Source organism: Panthera tigris, chromosome X, assembly GCF_018350195.1.
Source record: "Panthera tigris isolate Pti1 chromosome X, P.tigris_Pti1_mat1.1, whole genome shotgun sequence".
Taxonomy (NCBI): domain Eukaryota; kingdom Metazoa; phylum Chordata; class Mammalia; order Carnivora; family Felidae; genus Panthera; species Panthera tigris.
The window spans coordinates 68,853,901-68,874,580 of record NC_056677.1 but is presented as its reverse complement, the minus strand read 5'-3'; the positions used below and the strand labels follow the sequence as shown (position 1 = coordinate 68,874,580).

General features: G+C 35.0%; 1 protein-coding gene across 6 annotated transcripts in view; it reads right to left on the bottom strand.

Moving 5' to 3' along the window:
• Positions 1-20,680, bottom strand: part of CYLC1 (cylicin 1) — a 77,404-nt gene that overhangs the window by 20,354 nt on the left and 36,370 nt on the right. For all 6 annotated transcript variants that reach the window (XM_042974280.1, XM_042974281.1, XM_042974283.1 and 3 more), the window contains one exon: positions 18,120-19,745. In XM_042974280.1, coding sequence (XP_042830214.1) covers positions 18,120-19,745 — 1,626 coding nt within the window. The remainder of the gene's footprint in view (positions 1-18,119; positions 19,746-20,680) is intronic.

Genomic DNA, 20,680 nt, shown 5'->3' with positions numbered 1-20,680 from the left:
AATTAAAATATATTTGGCTATATAAAGGTTTATAAATTTTTGCATAGCAAAACCAACAACAACAACAACAAAAACATAACCCAACGCAAATATCATCCTCCATGGGGAAAAACTGAGAGCTTTCCCCCTAAGGTCACGAACAAGACAGGGATGTCCACTCTTGCCACTGTTATTCTACATAGTATTGGAAGTCTTAGCCTCTGCAATCAGACAACACAAAGAAATAAAAAAGCATGCAAATCTGCCAGGAAGGGGTCAAACTTTCACTCTTCGCAGATGACCTGATACTCTATATGGAAAAACCAGAAGATTCCACCAAAAAACTGCTAGGATTGATTCATGAATTCAACAAAGTTGCAGGATATAAAATCAACACACAGAAATCGGTTGCATTCCTATACACCAACAATGAAGCGGCAGAAAGAGAAATCAAGGAATCCATCTCATTTACAGTTGCACCAAAACCCATAAAGTACCTAGGAATAAATCTAACCAAAGAGATGAAAAATCTATACATTGAAAACTACAAAAAGTTTAACAAAGAATTTGAAGAATACACACACACACACACACACACACACACACAAAATAGAAAAATATTCCATGCTCCTGGATAGGAAGAACAAATATTGTTAAAATGTCGATACTACCCAAAGCAATCTACATATTCAATGCAATCCTAATCAAAATTGCACCAGCATTCTTCTTGAAGCTAGAAGAAATAATACTAAAATTTGTATGGAACCAGAAAAGACCCTGAATATCCAAAGCAATCTTGAAAAAGAAAACCAAATCAGGAGGCATCACAATCCCAGACTTCAAGCTCTACTACAAAGCTGTAATCTTCAAGACAGTATGGTACTGGCATAAGAACAGACACTCAGATCATTGGAACAGAATAGAGAACCCATAAATAGACCCACAAACGTATGGCCAACTAATCTTTGACAAAGCAGGAAAGAATATCCAATGGAATAAAGAGAGTCTCTTCAGCAAGTGGTGCTGGGAAAACTGGACGGCGACATACAGAAAAATGAACCTGGACCACTGTCTTACACCATACACAAAAATAAACTTAAAATAAATGAGAGCCCTAAATTTAAGATAGAAAGTCATCAGAATCCTCGAGGAGAAAGCAGGCAAAAACCTCTTAGATGTTTGCCGCAGCAACTTCTTACTCAACAAGTCTCTGGAGGCAAGGGAAACAAGCAAAAATGAACTACTGGGACCTCATCAAAATAAAAAGCTTCTGCACAGTGAAGGAAATAATCAGCAAAACTAAAAGGCAACTAACAACACGGGAGAAGATATTTGCAAGTGACATATCAGATAAAGGGTTAGTATCCAAAATCTATAAAGAACTGATCAAACTCCACCCCCTAAAAACAAAGAATCCAGTGAAGAAATGGGCAAAGACATGAATAGACACTTCTCCAAAGAAGACATCCAGATGGCCAACCGACGCATGAAAAAATGCTCAACATCACTCATTATCAGGGAAATACAAATCAAAACCACAATGAGAGACCACCTTACACCTGTCAGAATGGCTAACATGAACAACTCAGGCAACAACAGATGTAGGCGAGGATGTGGAGAAAGAGGATCTCTTTTGCATTGTTGGTGGGAATGCAAGCTGGTGCAGCCACTCTGGAAAACAGTATGGAGGTTGCTCAAAAAACTAAAAATAGAACTACCCTATGACCCAGCAATTGCACTACTAGGCATTTATCCACGGTATACAGGTGTGCTGTTTCAAAGGGACACATGCACCTCCATGTTTATAGCCGCACTATCAACAATAGCCAAAGTATGGAAAGAGTCCAAATGTCTATCGATGGATGAATGGATAAAGAAGATATATAATAATATATATTAACACATATTAATATATTAATTAATTAATATATAATTAATATATATATATTATTATTACTCAGCAACCAAAAAGAATGAAAGCTTGCCATTTGCAACTACATGGATAGAACTGGAGGGTATTATACTAAGTGAAATTAGTCAGTCAGAGAAAGACAAAAATCATATGACTTCACTGATATTAGGGCTTTGAGAGACAAAATAGATGAACATAAGAGAAGGGAAACAAAAATAATATAAAAACAGGGAGGGGGACAAAACAGTAGAGACTCATAAATATGGAGAACAAACATAGGGTTACAGTAGGGGATGTGGGAGGGGGGATGAGCAAAACGGGTAAGGGGCACTAAGGAACCTACTCCTGAAATCATAGTTGCACTGTATGCTTACAAATTTGGATGTAAATTTAAAAAAATAAAATAAGAAACATAAAAACAATAGATATATGAGAGTAGGGGAAATTACAACAAAGAAGAACAACAGAGACTTATATCTATAATAAAGTCTTTTATAAATTGACAATAATCTATAAATATCCAATGAGAAAAATGGACAAAGGATACAAAGCCATGATTCTCAAATTATCAAACCAATGTGACCAAAATACATTCAAAATATTTTCAAGGTTACTAATAGGAACATGCAAGTTAAAGTATCAGTGAATTATTATGCATCCATTAGAATGGTTAGAGGAAGAGCTGTAACATATATTGCTAACAAAACATCGCCCTCTCTTCTGCTTTCTGCACCTTTCCCATTCTCGTGTGTGGTGTGTGTGTGTGTGTGTGTGTGTGTGTGTGTGTGTGTGTGTGTTTCAAGGTTTGATATGGTCAAGTGAATCTTTAATAAAAGTAAAGAATGATACATAGTAAAAGGTTGTTGATTGTTATCCGAAGAAAATAAGTGGAAATGGATAAGGGTAGAAATGGGCAGTGGGAACACAAGCCAAAATAAAAACTAAAAAAACAGATGTTAGGCAAATCCAGAATGTATGGCATCTTGGAGAATTAAATTATGTGTGTATTTTCATAAATAAGATGGAACTTAAAGCAATAGCATTAGATATATATCTCCTGGTTTATAGAGATAATTAGGATATTGTCAGGTAAAAAATTAAATTGTAAAGTACTGCATATGTATGATTTTAGTTTAGTCAAAACAAATTATTTATCTCTCTATCTGCTTCTGCTTACATACACTTGTATGTACAAGGTGTTGGTGCAAAAGAAAAATGAACACCAGGCTGGTAACACTGGTTATCTCAAGAGGATATATGCGTAAGGAACTTAGAAGTACAGGAGTGAGCATAAGGATTTAGTAACTTTTTACATATTTTGTATTATTTTAGTTGTTATAAAAAATTTGTATTACTTTTGTTAGTAAGAAAATATTTAAATTTGACCATAAGACAGAAAATCAATAACGAAAATTCAGTTTTAAACAATACATTATACAAAAGAAACTTAACAGATATATACAAACCATTCCAAATAAAATCGGTAAAATATATATTATTCTCAAGTGCAGGTGAAAAATTCTCCAGGATCAGTAATGTGTTAAGCCATGAAACCAGTCTTAAAAAAATAAGGAGAGGGGCGCCTGGGTGGCTCAGTCGGTTGAGCGACTGACTTCGGTTCAGGTCATGATCTCACAGTTTGTTGGTTCAAGCCCCGTGTTGGGCTCTGTGCTGACAGCTTGGAGCCTGTAGCCTGCTTCGGATTCTGTGTCTCCCTCTCACCCTGTCCCTCCCCCACTCATGCTCTGTCTCTCTCTGTCTCAGAAATAAATAAACATAAACAAAAAATTTTAATTAAAAAGTTAAGGAGATTTAAATAATATCAAGCATCTTTTCTGAACATAATGATAAATTACATAAAGAAACGTAGAAAATGTATATTACATGGAAAGTTAAAAACATGCTACTAAATAACCAATGTGTCAAAGAAGAAATCAAAAGAGGAATTAAAATGTAACTTGCCAGGGCATGTGAGTGGCTAAATTAGTTGTGTCTAACTCTTGATTTCAGCTCAGGTCATGCTCTCATGGGTCATGAGATCAAGCCCTGAATCAGGCTCTGAACTGATGGCATAGAGCCTGCTTAGGATATTCTCTCTACCTCTCTGCCTCTCCTTCCCCTAAAAATAAATAAACTTGAAAAATATAACTTGAGAAATTAAAATGTAAATACAACTTACCTAAACTTATGGGTAGAAGAAAAAACAATTCTAAGAAAAAAATCATACTGAGAAATACCTGATTCAACAAATAATACTAATAATACATAAAAAAGAGAGAGACAATTCTCAAATAATAAAACTAGCTCTACAACTCAAGAAATAAAAATAAAAGATTAAACAAAACTGAAAATTAGTAGAATGAAGGAATTAACAAAGGTCAAAGCAAAAATAAATGAAAAAGACACTAAGAAGATAATAGAAAAAAAGATCAATGAAACTAAGAGATCGTGTTTTGGAAAGATAAACAAAATTGATAAACCTTTACCTAGCCTCACCAAGAAAAATATCAAATAAATAAAATCAGAAAAGAAAAAAAAATACATTACAGATTTTGTTACAACAGAAATACAAAGGATCATAAGAGACTACAATGAAGAATTTGATAAATCCTAGCAACAGACAACATTGCAAGATGGAATAAAAAAGAAATAGAATATCTGAACAGACTGATTACTAGTAAGGAGGTTGAATAAGTAATCAAAAACCTCCCAACAAAAGTTGAGAATCAGAGGGTTTCCCTGCAAAATTTTATCAAATATTTAAAGAAGAACCAATACCAATCCTTCTCAAACTCTTCTAAAAATATAAAAGAGGAAGTAACATTGCTGAACTCATTTTATTTATCCATATACTAAAACCACTCAAGGATACCACAAGCAAAGTAGAGGCCAATATCCCTGATGAATATAGATAGAAAAAATCCTTAGCCAAATACTAGCAAAACTGAAATCAACAATACATTAAAAGAATCATACAACATGAACAAATAGGATAAATTCCAGGGATGCAAGGATGGTTCAACATCTGCACATCAATGTTATACACCATGTTAACAAAACTCATTTTAATAGATGCAGAAAACATGTATGAAAAAATTCAACATTCCTGTATGATAACTCAATACACTGGGTATAGACGGAATGTACTTCAACCTAAGAAAGCCTATATGAGACAAAATCCACAGCTAACATCATATTTAAATGGTTAAAACTGGACATTTTCCCCCTAAGATTAGACACAAGAATTATCATTCTCATCATTTTTATTCAACATAGCGTTGAAAGTCCTAGCCAGAACACTTAGGTACAAACAAGAAATTAACATCATTCATACCAGAAAAAGTTAAAGAGCGTTAAGACATACAAACTTCCAATTACAAAATAAATCACAGAGATGAAAAGAGCACCATAAGGAATATAGTCAATAAGATAGTAATAATGTTTGGTGATAGATGGTCAGTACACTTATCATAATGTATAGAATTGTAAAAGCAGTATGTTGTACATTTGAAAATAATATAACATTGTATGTTAATTATACTTGAATTAACAAGTCAACCAAATCAGAAAAGAAAAAGTAAAAGTGTCTCCATTTGCAGATAACATATTATACATTATAAACAGTAACCACCAAAATCTGTAAGAACTAATAAAAGCATTCAACAAAGTTGCAGGATACAAAATTAATACACAAAATCCTGTTGTTTTTCTACACAATAATAATGGACTAGCAGAAACAAAAATGAAGAAAACAATTACACTTACAATTGCATCCAAAAAATATCCAGATATAAATTTAACCAAGGAGGTGAAACACCTGGACTCTGAAAACTATAAGACATTGAAGAAAAAAATGGAAGACACAAAAAAATAGAAAAGTATTCTATGCTAATGGATCTGAAGAATTAATATTGTTAACATATCTATGCTACCAAAAACATTCTACAGATTTAATACAATCCTTATCAAAATTCCAATGATATTTTTCACAGAAGTAGATATAACAATATTAAAATCTGTATAAAAATGATAAAAGACCTTGAAAAATCAAAGTAATGTTGAGAAAAAAGAAGAAAACTGGAAGTGTCATGCTGCCTGATTTCAGACTATACTGCAAAGCTATAGTAGTCATACTAATATGGTACTGGTACAAAAAAAGACAAAGAGTTCAATGGAGCAAGACAGAGAGATAAATAAACCCATCCACATAAAGTCAATTTGGTTATGACAAAGGGGCCATGAATATTCATTGGGGGAAATGACAGTGTCTTCAATAAGTGGTTTGGGAAACCTTGACAGCCACATGCAAAAGAGTGAAACTGAACCACTGTCTTACACCATACATAAAAATTAACTCAAAAACGGATTAAAGATTTAAATGTAAACTCAGAACCATAAAACTCTTAGAAGAAAATGTAAGCAATAAACTCCTTGACATTAGTCATGCTGATGGCATTTTGGATTTGATTCCAAAAGTTATGGAATAATAAGTCACAGTAATAAAAAGCACAGCATAAAGAATTTAGTCATTTATATTGCTATAGTGATGTGTGGGGACCGATGGTAGCTACACTAGTGGCAAACATAACATAATGTATACAATTTTCAAACACTATGTTGTATGCCTGAATGTACCTGAATGTGGTACACCTAATGTAGCATTGTGTTAACTATATTCAAATAAAAAAAATAACACACACACATACACACACACACACACGCACACACACATATACACAATGGAATGTTATTCAGCCTTAAAAAGAAGAAAATCTTGTACTATGTATGAAACTTGAAGGAATTATGCTAAGTGTAGTAAGTCAGATAGAGACAAACACTGTATGATTTCACCTATATGTGGAAATTAAAAAAAAATGGGAGAGTGGATACAGAGAAAACATTTGTGGTTGTCATATGTGTAGAGGCTGGGGAATGGATGAAGTGGGTGAAAGCAGTTAAAAATTACAAGCATCAAGTTATAAAAACAAAGAAGTCATGGGTATGTAATATACCATATATCTGCCAAACACCCCACTTACATCAATGGATAGATCATCCAGACAGAAAATCAATAAGGAATCAGTAGCTTTGAATGACACATTGCATCTAACATATATATTCAGAGAACACCATCTAAAAACATGGGAATACACATTCTTACCAAGTACACATGGAACACTGTCCAGAATAGATCATATGTTAGGCCATAAAACAAGTCTCAGCAAATTCAAAACCATTGAAATCATATCATGCATCTTTTCAAACTACAACACTATGAGACTTGAAATCACTACAAGAAAAAATTGGAAAGACCACAACAAAATGGAGGTTAAAGAACATCCTACTAAAGAATGAATAGCATAACCAGGAAAGTAAAGAAGAAATTTAAAAGTACATGGGATAAAAGAAAAATAAAAACACAACAGTCCAAAACCTTTGGGATGCAGCAAAGGCAGTCCTAAGAGGGAAGTATATTGTAATACAAGCCTACATCAAGAAGCAAGAAAAGTATCAAATACACAAGATAAACTTAATACCTAGAGGAGCAAGAAAAGGAACAGCAAATAAAGCCTAAAGCCAGCAGAAGAAGGGAAATAGTAAAGATTAGAACAGAAACAAATGATACAGGAACAAAAAGAAAACACAGACACACACAGACACACACAGACACACACACACACACACACACACACACGAAAAGATCAACAAAAATAAGAGCTGTTGTTAGAAAAAAATTAATGAAATTAATAACCCCCAGCCTTTTCAAAAACAAAAGATACAGAACCCAAATAGATAAAATCATTAATGAATTAGGAGAGATCACAGCCAACATCACTGAAATATAACCAAGTATAAGAGAATATTATTTTTTAAAAAAAACGAACTGGGCAATCTGGAAAAACGGACAAATTCTTAGAATCTCACAAAATACCAAAACTGAAGCAAGAAGAAATAGAAAATTTGAACAGACCCATAACCAGCAAGGAAATTGAATCAGCAAACAAAAATCTTCCAACATACAAAAGTCCAGGGCCAGATGGCTTCCCAGGGGAATTCTACCAGTCATTTAAAGAAGAGTTAATACCTATTTTTCCTCAAACTTGTCCAAAAAGTAGAAATGGAAGGAAAACTTCCCAACTCATTCCATGAGCATTACCTTGTTTCCAAATCCAAAGACCCCACTAAAAAGAATTATAGGACAATAGCCCTGATGAACATGGAAGCAAAAATTTTCCACAAGATACTAGCAAATCAAATTCAAAAATACATTAAAAGATTATTCACCATGATCAAGTGGGATTTTCTCCTGGGCTGCAGGGCTGGTTCAATATTTGCAAGGCAATCAATGTGATACACCACATTAAGAAAATAAAGGACAAAAACCATATGATCCTCTCAATAAATTCAGGAAAAGCTTTAGGCAAAATACAACATCCATTCTTGATTAAAAAATATCAACAAAGTAAGTGTAGATGGAACATACTTCAACATCATAAAGGCCATATTCTAAAGACCCCTAACTAATATCATCTGCAATGGGGAACAACTGAGAGCCTTTCCCCTATGGTAAGGAACAAGACAAGGATATCCACTTATACTATTAGTATTTAACATAGTACTGGATGTCAGTCTCAGCAATCAGAAAAAAATAAATAAATAAAAGACATTCAAATCAGCAATGAAGACCTCAAACTTTCACTATTTGCAGATGACATGATACTCTATGTAGAAAACCTGAAAGACTGCTAAAAAAAGTGTTGTTAGAACTAATACATGAATTGAGTACAGTCCCAGGATATAAAATCAATGTACAGAAATCTGCTGCATTTCAATAAACCAATAATGAAGCAGCATAAAAAGAAATCAAGGAATTGATCCCATTTGCAACTGCACCAAAACGATAAGATAAATAGGAATAAACCTAACCAAGGAGGTAAAAGATCTGTACTCTGAAAACTATAGAGCACTTATGAAAGAAATTGAAGAGGACACAAAGAAACAGAAACACATTCCATGCTCAAGGATTGGAAGAACAAACATTGCTAAAATATCTATATTACCTAAATCAATCTACACATTTAATGCAATATTTACCAAAATTCCACCAGCATTTTTCAGACATAGAACAAATGATCCTAAAATTTGTATGAATCACAAAAGACCCTGAATAGCCCAAGCAATTCTGAACAAGAAAAACAAAACTGGAGGCATCACAATTCTTGGTTGCAAGCTTATTACAACGTTGTAGTCATAAAGAAAGTATGGTATGTCACCAAAAAAGACATACAGATCAATGGAGCAGAATAGAAAACCCAGAAATTCACTTATAAGTATATGGTCAACTAATCTTTGATAAAGCAGGAAGGAATATCCAATGAAAAAAAGACAGTATCTTCACCAAATTGTGTTGGGAAAACTGGACAACAACATACAGAAAAAGGAAACCGAACCACTTTCTTACACTGTATACAAAAATAAATTCAAAAATGGATAAAAGACCTAAATGTGAGACAAGAAACTATCCAAATCCCAGAGAAGAACACAGGCAGCAAATTCTTTGACCTCGAATGTAGCAACTTCTTATTAAACAAGACACTAGAGGCATGGGAAACAAAAGCAAAAATGAACTATTGGGACTTCACCAAGACAAAACCTTCTCTGTACAGAAGGAAACAGTCAACAAAATTAAAAGGCAACCCACAGAATGGGAGAAGATGTTTGCAAATTACGTATCAGTAAAGGGTAAGTATCCAAAATATATAACGAACTTATACAACTCACCCCCCCCAAAAAAAACCGCCAAATAATTCAGTTAAGAAATGGGCAGAAAAGTTGAATAGACATTTTTCCAAAGAAGACATCCAGAAGGGTAACAGACACATGATAAGACGCTCAATATCACTCATCTTCAGGGAAATACAAATAAAAACCATGGTAAGATACCACCTCACCTCTGTCAGAATTGTTAAAGGAACAGCACAAGAAACAACAGGTATTAGCTAGGATGTGGAGAAAGGTGAACCCTCTGACATTGTTGGTAGGAATGCAAACTGGTGCAGCCATTCTGGAGAACAGTATGGAGGCTCTTTGAAAAACTAAAAATAGAACTGCCCTACTATCCAGCAATTGCACTATTAGGTATTTACCCAAGGGATACAAAAATACAGATTCAAAGGGATACATGCACCCGATGTTTATAGCAGCATTATCAAAAATAGCCAAACTACGGAAATAGCCCAAATGTCCATTGACTGTTGAATGGTTAAAGAAGATGTGCATGTGTGTGTATTCAGCCATCACAAAGAATGAAATCTTGCTATCTATGATAACATGCATGGAGCTACAGTGTATCATGCAAAATGAAATAAGTCAGTTCAGAATAGAACAAATACTATATGATTTCACTCATATGTGGAATTTAAGAAACAAAACAGATTAACATAAGTGAAAGGGTGAAAAAAGAGAGAGGAAAACAACCATGAGAGACTCTTAAAGATAGAGAGCAAACTGATGGTTGACAGATGGAGGTTAGTGGGGGGTGGACTAGATGGGTGATGGATATTAAGAAGGGCACATTTGTGATGAGCACTGGGTGTTATATATAAGTGATGAATCACTAAATTTCACTTCTGAAACCAATACTGCACTGTATGTTAATTAACTAGAATATGAATAAAATTTTTTAAAAAAGAATCCCATTTATATTGCAGCAAAAGGAATTAAATTTCTAGGAATACACTTAACCAAAGTGGTAAATGACGTGTACTCCAAAAAATGTAAAACATTAATGAAAGAAATCGAAGATGACACAAACAAATGGAAGGATATTCCATGTTCATGAATCGGGAGAACAAGTATTGTTTATATGTCCACACTACCAAAAGCAATCTACATATTTAATGCAATCCCTATCAAAATACCAACAGCATTTTTCACAGAAGTACAACAAAGAATCCTAAAATGTGTGGAATCACAAAAGACTCTAAATAGCTAAAGCAATCATGAGAAAGGGAACAAAGCTGGAGTTATCACTATCTCATATTTAAAGATATACTACAAAGCTGTAGTAACCAGAACAATATAATTCTGGCAAAAGAAGATGCACATAAATCAATGGGAGAGAATAGATTGCCCAGAAATAAACGTAGGATGATATGGTTAATTAATCTTCAACAAAGGAAGAAAGAATATACCATGAGGAAAAAAGAGTCTCCTCAAAAAATGGTGTTGAGAAAATTAAACAGCTACATGGAAAAAATAAATAAATAAATAAAATAAAACTGTACCACTTTCTTGCACCATACACACAAAAAAACTTAAAAAAGATTAGAAAAATACATGTGAAACCTGAAAGTATAAAATTCCTAGAATAAAATATAAGCAATAATCTCTTTGACATCAGTCATCAAAACATTTTTTCTAGATATGTCTCCTTTGGCAATGGAAACTAGAGAGAATTTAAATTATTGGGACTATACCAAAATGCATAACTTCTGCATAGTGAAGGGGAATAGCAACAAAACAAAACTATACCCAACTGAATGAGGGAGGATATTTTCAAACTATATATTTGCATCTAATAAAGGGTTAATATCCAAAATATATAAACAATTTTTACAATTCAACGTAAAATAATCCAATTAAAAATGGGCCAAAGACATGTATAGACATTTTCCAAAGAAGGCATACAGATGGTGAAAAATTATATATATATATATATATACATATTATATACATAGATGCTCAACATCACTAACCATCAGGGAAATGCAAATCAAAACAACAGTAAGATATTACCTCACACCTGTCAGAATGGCTAAAATAAATAAATAAATAACAAATTTTGGTGAAGATGTAGAGAAAAAGAAATCTTCGTGCACACTGTGTGGATATGCAAATTGCTATATTCACTGCGGAAAACAATAAGGATATTCCTTTAAAAATTAAAAATATAATTACCATATCTTCAGTAATTCCACTACTTGGTATTTACCCAAAGAAAACAAGAACACTAATTTAAATAATATATGCACCACAATGTTTATTGCAGCATTATTTACAATATTCAAGATACAGTAGCATCTTAAGTGTGCTCTGATAGATGAATGAATAAAAAAGAACTGGTACATCTATACAATGGAATAATACTTAGCCATGAAAAGGAATGAAATCTTCCCATTTGTAACATGGATGGATTAGAAGGTATAATGCTAAATTAAATAAGTCAATCAGAGAAAGACAAATACCGTGTTTCACTTGGTGGAATTTAAGATACAAAACAAATACATAGAATAAAAGCGACAAATAAGACACACCCTTATATATAGAGAATAAACTTGTAGTTTTCAGAGGGGAGGCTGTGAAATGAGTAAGGGGATTAAAAGTACACTTATCTTGAGCACTGAGAAAGATATAGGATTTAAAAAGTATATTATATACCTGAAACTAATATAACACTGTATATTAAGTTGAATTATTTTTTTTATTCCTGGTTATGAATCATGACATGTTTTACTAACATAATTTCAAATGTCAATTATTTTAATACAGGAATATAAACAGAGGTGATCTTGAAACATGGCATTAGCCCTTATTATGTCCATTATGATAATTATGAACAGTAGTATGATTCATTGAGCCCATACTAAAACAGACCTAAGGCTCATTAACAGTTTGTTTATAAATTCCCCAGATAAAAATGAGAAAAAATATATATGTATCCTTTTGTGACTTCCACTTAGAATGCATCGTTCCCTTTTGTGACTCCCCACAGTCTTTTAAAAAATATGCCTTATTATTTGTTCATTTTGTGTGAGTAGAAATGCTTGGAAAAACAGATGTCAGAGGTCCATTAGTATCATATGGTCTGCAGCTCTTTAGAGAAACCATGTTCTTAACCAACCAAATATATCTCACGTGCTGCTTTTGGAATGGTGGATACAGTTCTTGGGGAAGATGGCGGCATAGGAGGACGCTGGGCTCACCGAGCGTCCTGCTAATCACTTAGATTCCACCTACACCTGCCTAAATAACCCAGAAAACTGCCAGAAGACTAGCAGAACGGAGTCTCTGGAGCCAAGCGCAGATGAAAGGCCCACGGAAGAGGGTAGGAAGGGCAGCGAGGCGGTGTGCACTCCACAGACTGGCCGGAGGGAGCCTGCGTGGAGGGGCGGCCCACCAACCTAGCAGAGCCCCCGAGTCTGGCTTGCAAAAGCGGAGGAGCCGGACGGAGTGTGTTTGGACAGCAAGCGGGACTTGACATCTGGAAGGTTATAAGCTAACAGCTCTGCTTGGAGAACTGGAGGGCTGGAGGACAACGGGAGGGAGAGTTGTTGAGCCCCAGAGGACAGAGCGCAGCTTGACGGGGAACAAAGGCGCTCGCAAGCACCATCTCCCTTGCCCATCCCCCAGCCAAAATCCCAAAGGGAACCAGTTCCTACCAGGGAACTCGCTTGCACCACGAAAACACCCAACACTATGCTTCTGCGGATCCATCCATCCAGCGGGTCTGACTCCCTCCTGGTGCTGCAGGGCCCCTCCCAAAATGGATCTCTGAAGGAAAAGTGAGCTGAGCCTGCCCCTCCTGCCCCTGTGCACCTTGCTGATCCACCCCAGCTAATACACCAGATCCCCAGCACCACAAGCCTGGCAGTGTGCAAGTAGCCCAGACGGGCCACGCCACCCCACAGTGAATCCCTCCCCTAGGAGAGGGGAAAAGAAGGCACACACCAGTCTGACTGTGGCCCCAGCAGTGGAATGGGGGCAGACATCAGGTCTGACTGCGGCCCCGCCCACCATCTCCAGTTATACACCACAGCACAGGGGAAGTGCCCTGCAGGTCCTCACCACTCCAGGGACTATCCAAAATGACCAAATGGAAGAATTCCCCTCAGAAGAATCTCCAGGAAATAACAACAGCCAATGAACTGATCAAAAAGGATTTAAATAATATAACAGAAAGTGAATTTAGAATAATAGTCATAAAATTAATCACTGGGCTTCAAAACAGTATAGAGGACAGCAGAGAATCTCTTGCTACAGAGATCAAGGGACTAAGGAACAGTCACGAGGAGCTGAAAAGCTCTTTAAACGAAATGCAGAACAAAATGGAAATGACGACGGCTCAGATTGAAGAGGCAGAGGAGAGAATAGGTGAACTAGAAGATAAAATTATGGAAAAAGAAGAAGCTGAGAAAAAGAGAGATAAAAAAATCCAGGAGTATGAGGGGAAAATTAGAGAACTAAGTGATACACTAAAAAGAAATAATATACACATAATTGGTATCCCAGAGGAGGAAGAGAGAGGGAAAGGTGCTGAAGGGGTACTTGAAGAAATCATAGGTGAGAACTTCCCTGAACTGGGGAAGGAAAAAGGCATTGAAATCCAAGAGGCACAGAGAACTCCCTTCAGACATAACTTGAATCGATCTTCTGCACGACATATCATAGTGAAACTGGCAAAATACAAGGATAAAGAGAAAATTCTGAAAGCAGCTAGAGATAAACGTGCTGTAACATATAAAGGGAGACCTATAAGACTCGTGACTGATCTCTCTACTGAAACTTGGCAGGCCAGAAAGGAATGGCAGGAGATCTTCCATGTGATGAACAGAAAAAAATATGCATCTGAGAATCCTTTATCCAGCAATTCTGTCATTTAGAATAGAAGGAGAGATAAAGGTCTTCCCAAACAAACAAAAACTGAAGGAATTCATCACCACTGAACCAGCCCTACAAGAGATCCTAAGGGGGATCCTGTGAGACAAAGTACCAGAGACATCGCTACAAGCATGAAACCTACAGACATCACAATGACTCTAAACCTGTTCTTTCTATAATAACACTGAATGTAAATGGATTAAATGCGCCAACCAAAAGACATAGGGGATCAGAATGGATAAAAAAAACAAGACCCATCTATTTGCTGTCTATAAGAGACTCATTTTAGACCTGAGGACACCTTCAGATTGAGAGTGAGGGGATGGAGAACGATTTATCATGCCACTGGAAGTCAAAAGAAAGCTGGAGTAGCCATACTTAGACAAACTAGACTTTAAATTAAAGGCTGGACCAAGAGATGAAGAAGGGCATTATATAATAATCACAGGGTCTGTCCATCAGGAAGAGCTAACAATTATAAATGTCTATGCGCCGAATATGGGAGCCCCCAAATATATAAAACAATTACTCATAAACATAAGCAACCTTATTGATAAGAATGTGGTAATTGCAGGGGACTTTAACACTCCACTTACAGAAATGGATAGATCATCTAGACACATGGTCAATAAAGAAACAAGGGCCCTGAATGATACATTGGATCAGATGGACTTGACAGATATATTTAGAACTCTGCATCCCAAAGCAAGAGAATATACTTTCTTCTCGACTGCACATGGAACATTCTCCAAGATACTGGGTCGCAAAACAGCCCTTCATAAGTATACAAGAATTGGAATGCTGGATACAAGAATGAAAAAAAAAAAGAAAAACAAGGCTCACTGCCTACATGGAGCCTAAATTCTTATTGTGAATATAATTAATAAACAAATGAATATAGACTTTTAGATAAAGATACATTCTATGAAGAGGAATAAAGTAGGGTTCAGGGTTAGAGGACTGACTGGACACTTGTTGGGGGAGGAGATAACATAGTATATGGTAACCAGGGAAGGTTTCTCTGAAGAGATAACATTTAGACTGAAATATTACCTGTTGAGAATGTCTGGATCATGCAAAGATCTAGAGAGGAGCAGAGGGAACAGCATACATAAAGCCCTGGCAAGAAAACAATCTTGGTGTGTATACGAATCAAGCAACACATGCTAGCTTGGCTAAATTATATAATAAAAGGGAAAACATGGTACAAAATGAGGGTGGAAAATAGGTAGGGTCTAGATAATGTAGGCATTGAAAACCAGGTTAAGTGTTTGAAGCAGTAGAGAATAGAGATATCAAGACTACTTAGAAACCTTTGTAGAATTTCAGGAAAGATGATGATAAAAACTATTAAAGTAGTAGTAATTGATATGCAGAGAAGTTGACTGATTCAGGATATATTTTGGAGCTAAAGTACAGAAATTTGATTGATCACATGTGTGAGTGAGGAAATGGATGAATCATAGATGATATACAGATTTTAAAAGAGCAAATGAGTGGATGGCGTCACTATTACTAAGATGGAGAAGGCTGGGGAGGTATAGGTTTTGGAATGGGTTGAGAGTTGTTAAGATATGTTAAATTTGAGGTGCCTAGTAGAATTCATGCTAAAAATTTCAGGTAGGTGTTTAGATATAAGAATTGGTACCTCAATGGAAAGATCAAGCTAGACGTATTAATTTTGAACTAATTAAAACATAGATGATATTTAAAGCCATTGGATTAGATGAGTTTACCAAAGAAAGGTTGTAGATATAAAAGGTCAGCAACCAAGTCTTAGGTCATTGCAACATCAAAGATGAGGAAGAGGGGGTTACAATAAGGGTGGCAAAAACTACAAATAGAAAGAAAACATGATAGTTGAGTCCTAGAAGTAAAGTGCATTTTTTTTTTTAGGAGGAGAGAGAGGCTATTTTAAATGCTGTTGGTAAGATGAGAGAGGAGAAACCAGTGGATGTGGCCACAAGCATATATATGGCAATCTTGGAAAGAGCAGTTTCAGTAAAGTGATAGAGATGGAAGAGCCTAATTAAATGGTAGCTATGCACATGGAAGTTTATTAAAGTGACAGTCTGAATGTATAAAAGCCCATAACACACCCTGAAAGATTTTCTTGTACAATTAAAATCAATCCATGTCCCCAACTGGATTTCTTGTATTTTACTTATTTTTCATAAAAAAAAATCTAATGGAAAATAATCCAGCTACTTGAAGGTCTTTTATTTTCATTTACTTTAAAATTTATACACCAATACATTCTTATTTCTTGTAAATCTTGTTGCGCTAGTGGCCACTCATCCATTGATTCAACCTCCAAGACTTATCCTTTAACAAAGAAGTCGTGAATTAGTTTCAAGTCTCAAAGCTGACTTTTTGAGTCTGCTTGGAAAAAATGGACTTAAAGTCCAGGATTTTTGACAGAAGTTTTTTTTTAAGATTTCTAAATAAAAATAGGAAAATATAGGAAGATAAAAATGGAGATCTATACATAAAATTGTATTAAAAACCAAGGATAGAAAAAACTTGGAATAAAATGTAAAGGGAAATCCCCACAAGATTAGAGGAGGAATATTTGAGACGAAATAAGAATAGGAAAACAGGGAGGAAGAGGAGGAAGGAAAATTTTAATTAATGCAAGAATTTAATTAACACAAGAAGCTCAAGGTTAAGACTCAGCAATATCTACAGGTGTTCTGAATTTAGCAGGACAGAGAACATAAGCCCTATCATGAAGAGAATTGACAATAAACATTATGTGAAAGCAGAGCACACAGATTGATGCCCAGAAACCATGCAAATAAATTACACCCCAACCAAAGATTAGAGAGAGCCCGCAATAGTGGACAACATGGGGAACAGGAGACCCTACATTCAAACTGAGATGTCTAATTAAGCTTCCCTTTACAGCAAGATTTTGGAGGAAGGGGAATGGAAGAGGAGATCTCCTGGAGGAGAGAAAAGAAATTAAATTTACAGAGCATTTACTCCTCTAAAGAGGGAATTAACCTGAAAGAGACTGTTATAAACCAGAGGGATCTAGTTACTTCTAGCAAGTTAACTTTTTTCCTGATTAATAGTAAGAATGATGAATTATAAATAAATTTATTTCAGATATAGATTAAATAATTTAATTGCGTATTTGAATCCTTGTATGTTACATTTTTACCCTGCTATCTCTGGATTTTGGTTGATATTTAGCAACTTCCTAGGAAATGTCTTCATACCTCATTAAAATTTGCCACTGTAGAAGTTTTAGTCAATTTTAATTTTTTATTCCTTCTTAAGAATAGGACACTTAACCACTCTTGTAGTATTCTCTTTACAAATACTTTTAAATGTTTCCTTAAGTTACAAGCCAGTTCTCTGTTCCAGTCTAAATATTATTAACTTTTTGACACTTGTTTTTCAACTCTTGAATTCTTTTGAAGTACTCTCTTATGTGTTAGTCCCTAACTTGTAAATATTCCAATAAAACTGAACTATTCTTAAGAAAAATATAAATTCAAACCTTTAAAATTTTTTTCATTATAGTCATTTTTTTTCTAAAAATAAAGTACAGTAAACATACCAAAGGAGCATATCTTGGTTTTAGAGGTGGAGGAGGCATCTTGCACTGACAGAGACGTTTGACCTTGGGTGATGGTAGTATAGGCTCACAAGGAGGTAGTGGTGGTCTTTCTCTTGATGGGGGGACTCTGCCTGTACCTATTTTTTTCCCTTTTTCTTTGAATGTAGTCTTTTTGGATGAAACTTTGAATTCTCTCTTCAGTTCCAGTGCTTCCTTCTTTGAAGCTGTAGATGTGGCATCTGATTCGTCAACTCCTTTCTTTTTAGCCTCCAGTTTATATAAGGAGTCTTCAGATTCAGCATCTGAACTTTTGAATGTCTTAGTCTTCTTTGAGTCTTTCTTGGAAGATTCATCAGATTCAGCATCAGTAGACTCTGTACTCTTCCTTGCATCCTGTTTCTTGGCAACTTTCTTTGAATCTTTGTTAGCCTTCTTTGAATCATACTTATCCTTCTTTGACTCCCAATCAGATTCAGTTTCAGTAGACTCTTCAGACTTCATTACAGACTTATTTCTGTCATCTTTCTTTGAATTTCTCTTATCATTTTTTTCATCTTTTTTACCCTTCTTTGAATCCCATTCAGATTCAGAATCAGCATCAGTAGACACTGCATCCTTCTTGGCGGACTTTTTCTTGTCATCTTTTTTTGAGTCTTTCTTGATCTGCTTTTCACCTTTCTTCCAATTTTTTGCCTCCAGTTCAGACTCAGATTCAGCATCAGTAGACACTGCATCTTTCTTTGTATCTTTTTTCTTGTCATTTTTCTTTGAATCTTTCTTAGCCTTCTTTGAATCTTTCTTTGCATCCTTTGAGTCTACAGATTCTGCATCAGTAGACTCTGCATCTTTCTTTGCATCTTTCTTTGCATCTTTCTTCTTGCTGTCTTTCTTTGTACTTTTCTTATCTTTATTTTCATTTTTCTTTGCATCTTTTGAATCTACAGATTCAGCATCAGAGCTCTTTGCATCCTTTTTTGGGTCTTTCTTTGAAGGCTTCTTTGAATTATTGTGAGAGTAATTCTTTAACCATATATCCAATTTCATGGATTCAGCACCAGACTCCTCTATATACAATATGAAATCCATATTTGAACTATTTTTTGAGCAAGTCTGTGATTTGACATCAGAATTGTTCTTTGAGCCCTTAGAATCCTTCTTTGCACACAGGAATTCATTACCTGTGTCCTTGGACTTCTTTGAATCTCTCTTATCTTTTTTTGGATCCATTGAGACTGTCTTAAAATCTCTGGATTCTGGATTTGTTTCCAATTTAAACTTTGACTCCTCGGATAGTTCACTTTTATGTGATAATTTTGATGGAGTTTTATCTGATTTCTTTCCTCTTTCAGGTTCCTCATCATTTACTGTTTTGGATTCTGGAGTTGTTTCATGTTGGCCTTTGTTTTTTTTGGAATTTCTTTGTAAAGTTCTTCCTTTTTTGTCATCTTTGGACTTTTCAGATTCTCCATTTTCAGGATGGGTTTTAGGAGTATAAGGATTTCTGAATAGAGCCTGTCTCCTGACAGTTAAATAAGCAGATGGCCTTTGGGAATTTTTTTTAAAAGAATGCCTTATCCGTATATGATCTGGCTTCTCAACTTCCTTTAACTTTCTTTTGTCATGTCTCTGAAAAGATTAGAATAATTTTAATCATTTTTGAATAAGTTTTATTCATATGTATATATTTTTAGAGAGAGAAAGAGACCAAGTGGGGCTGGTGCAGAGGAAGAAGGAGAGAAAGAATCTCAAGCAGGCTCCATGCCAAGCACAGAGCCAAATACAGGGCTCAGTCACACAACTATGAGATCATGACCTGAGCCAAAATCAATCAGTCAGACTTTTAACTGAGTAACCCAGGTGCCCCAAATGAGTTATGTCTTTTTAATATTGAAACATGAAAATAGGCTAGCTTTTCATTAACCATCTAGTTCAAATGGAAAAAAAAAATCAACATTCTGTGTGGGTTATGTATGTGAGATAACTCCATATTAGAAATAAAATGACTTTAGAAGAAATCTTGGTATTTTCTCAATGACTTCTATAGGGATTAGAGCAGGCCCGTAATGATCCATGACATTTAAGGGCTCATCCTCACAATTGATAGTGGGTTCCTTTTCAACCCCTGTATAGGAGAGATCATTTGAAACATTTTGTGCACCTTTAATCCCCAAGTTAGCTCAGAAATAAGCTGAATATCCATGAAGATTGTCAGGACAATTTTTATGATAACTGTAAGCTTCAAGTCTTAGCTTCACTTTGTACTCCTGCTTTTAAGGTCTCTGATCAAATCAAGAGACTTAGAGCCCTGACGAATTATTTCCCAGAACAAGGACATAAAATGAAAAAAAAAAATTGATACCATTAATTTGTGTAAAGGTACTGTAATTTTTTTAAATTCCTAATCTCAAATCTGTCAAATCTGGTTTTCATAGTGATCTCATACACTAATTTTGCATTTAGCTCTTATATTCTTTTAACTATTCAGTAGGGACTTCACCAATGACATGGTCATATAGAATTAAAGGAGGACCATAAAGAGTAGCATAAAACTTGGATCACTA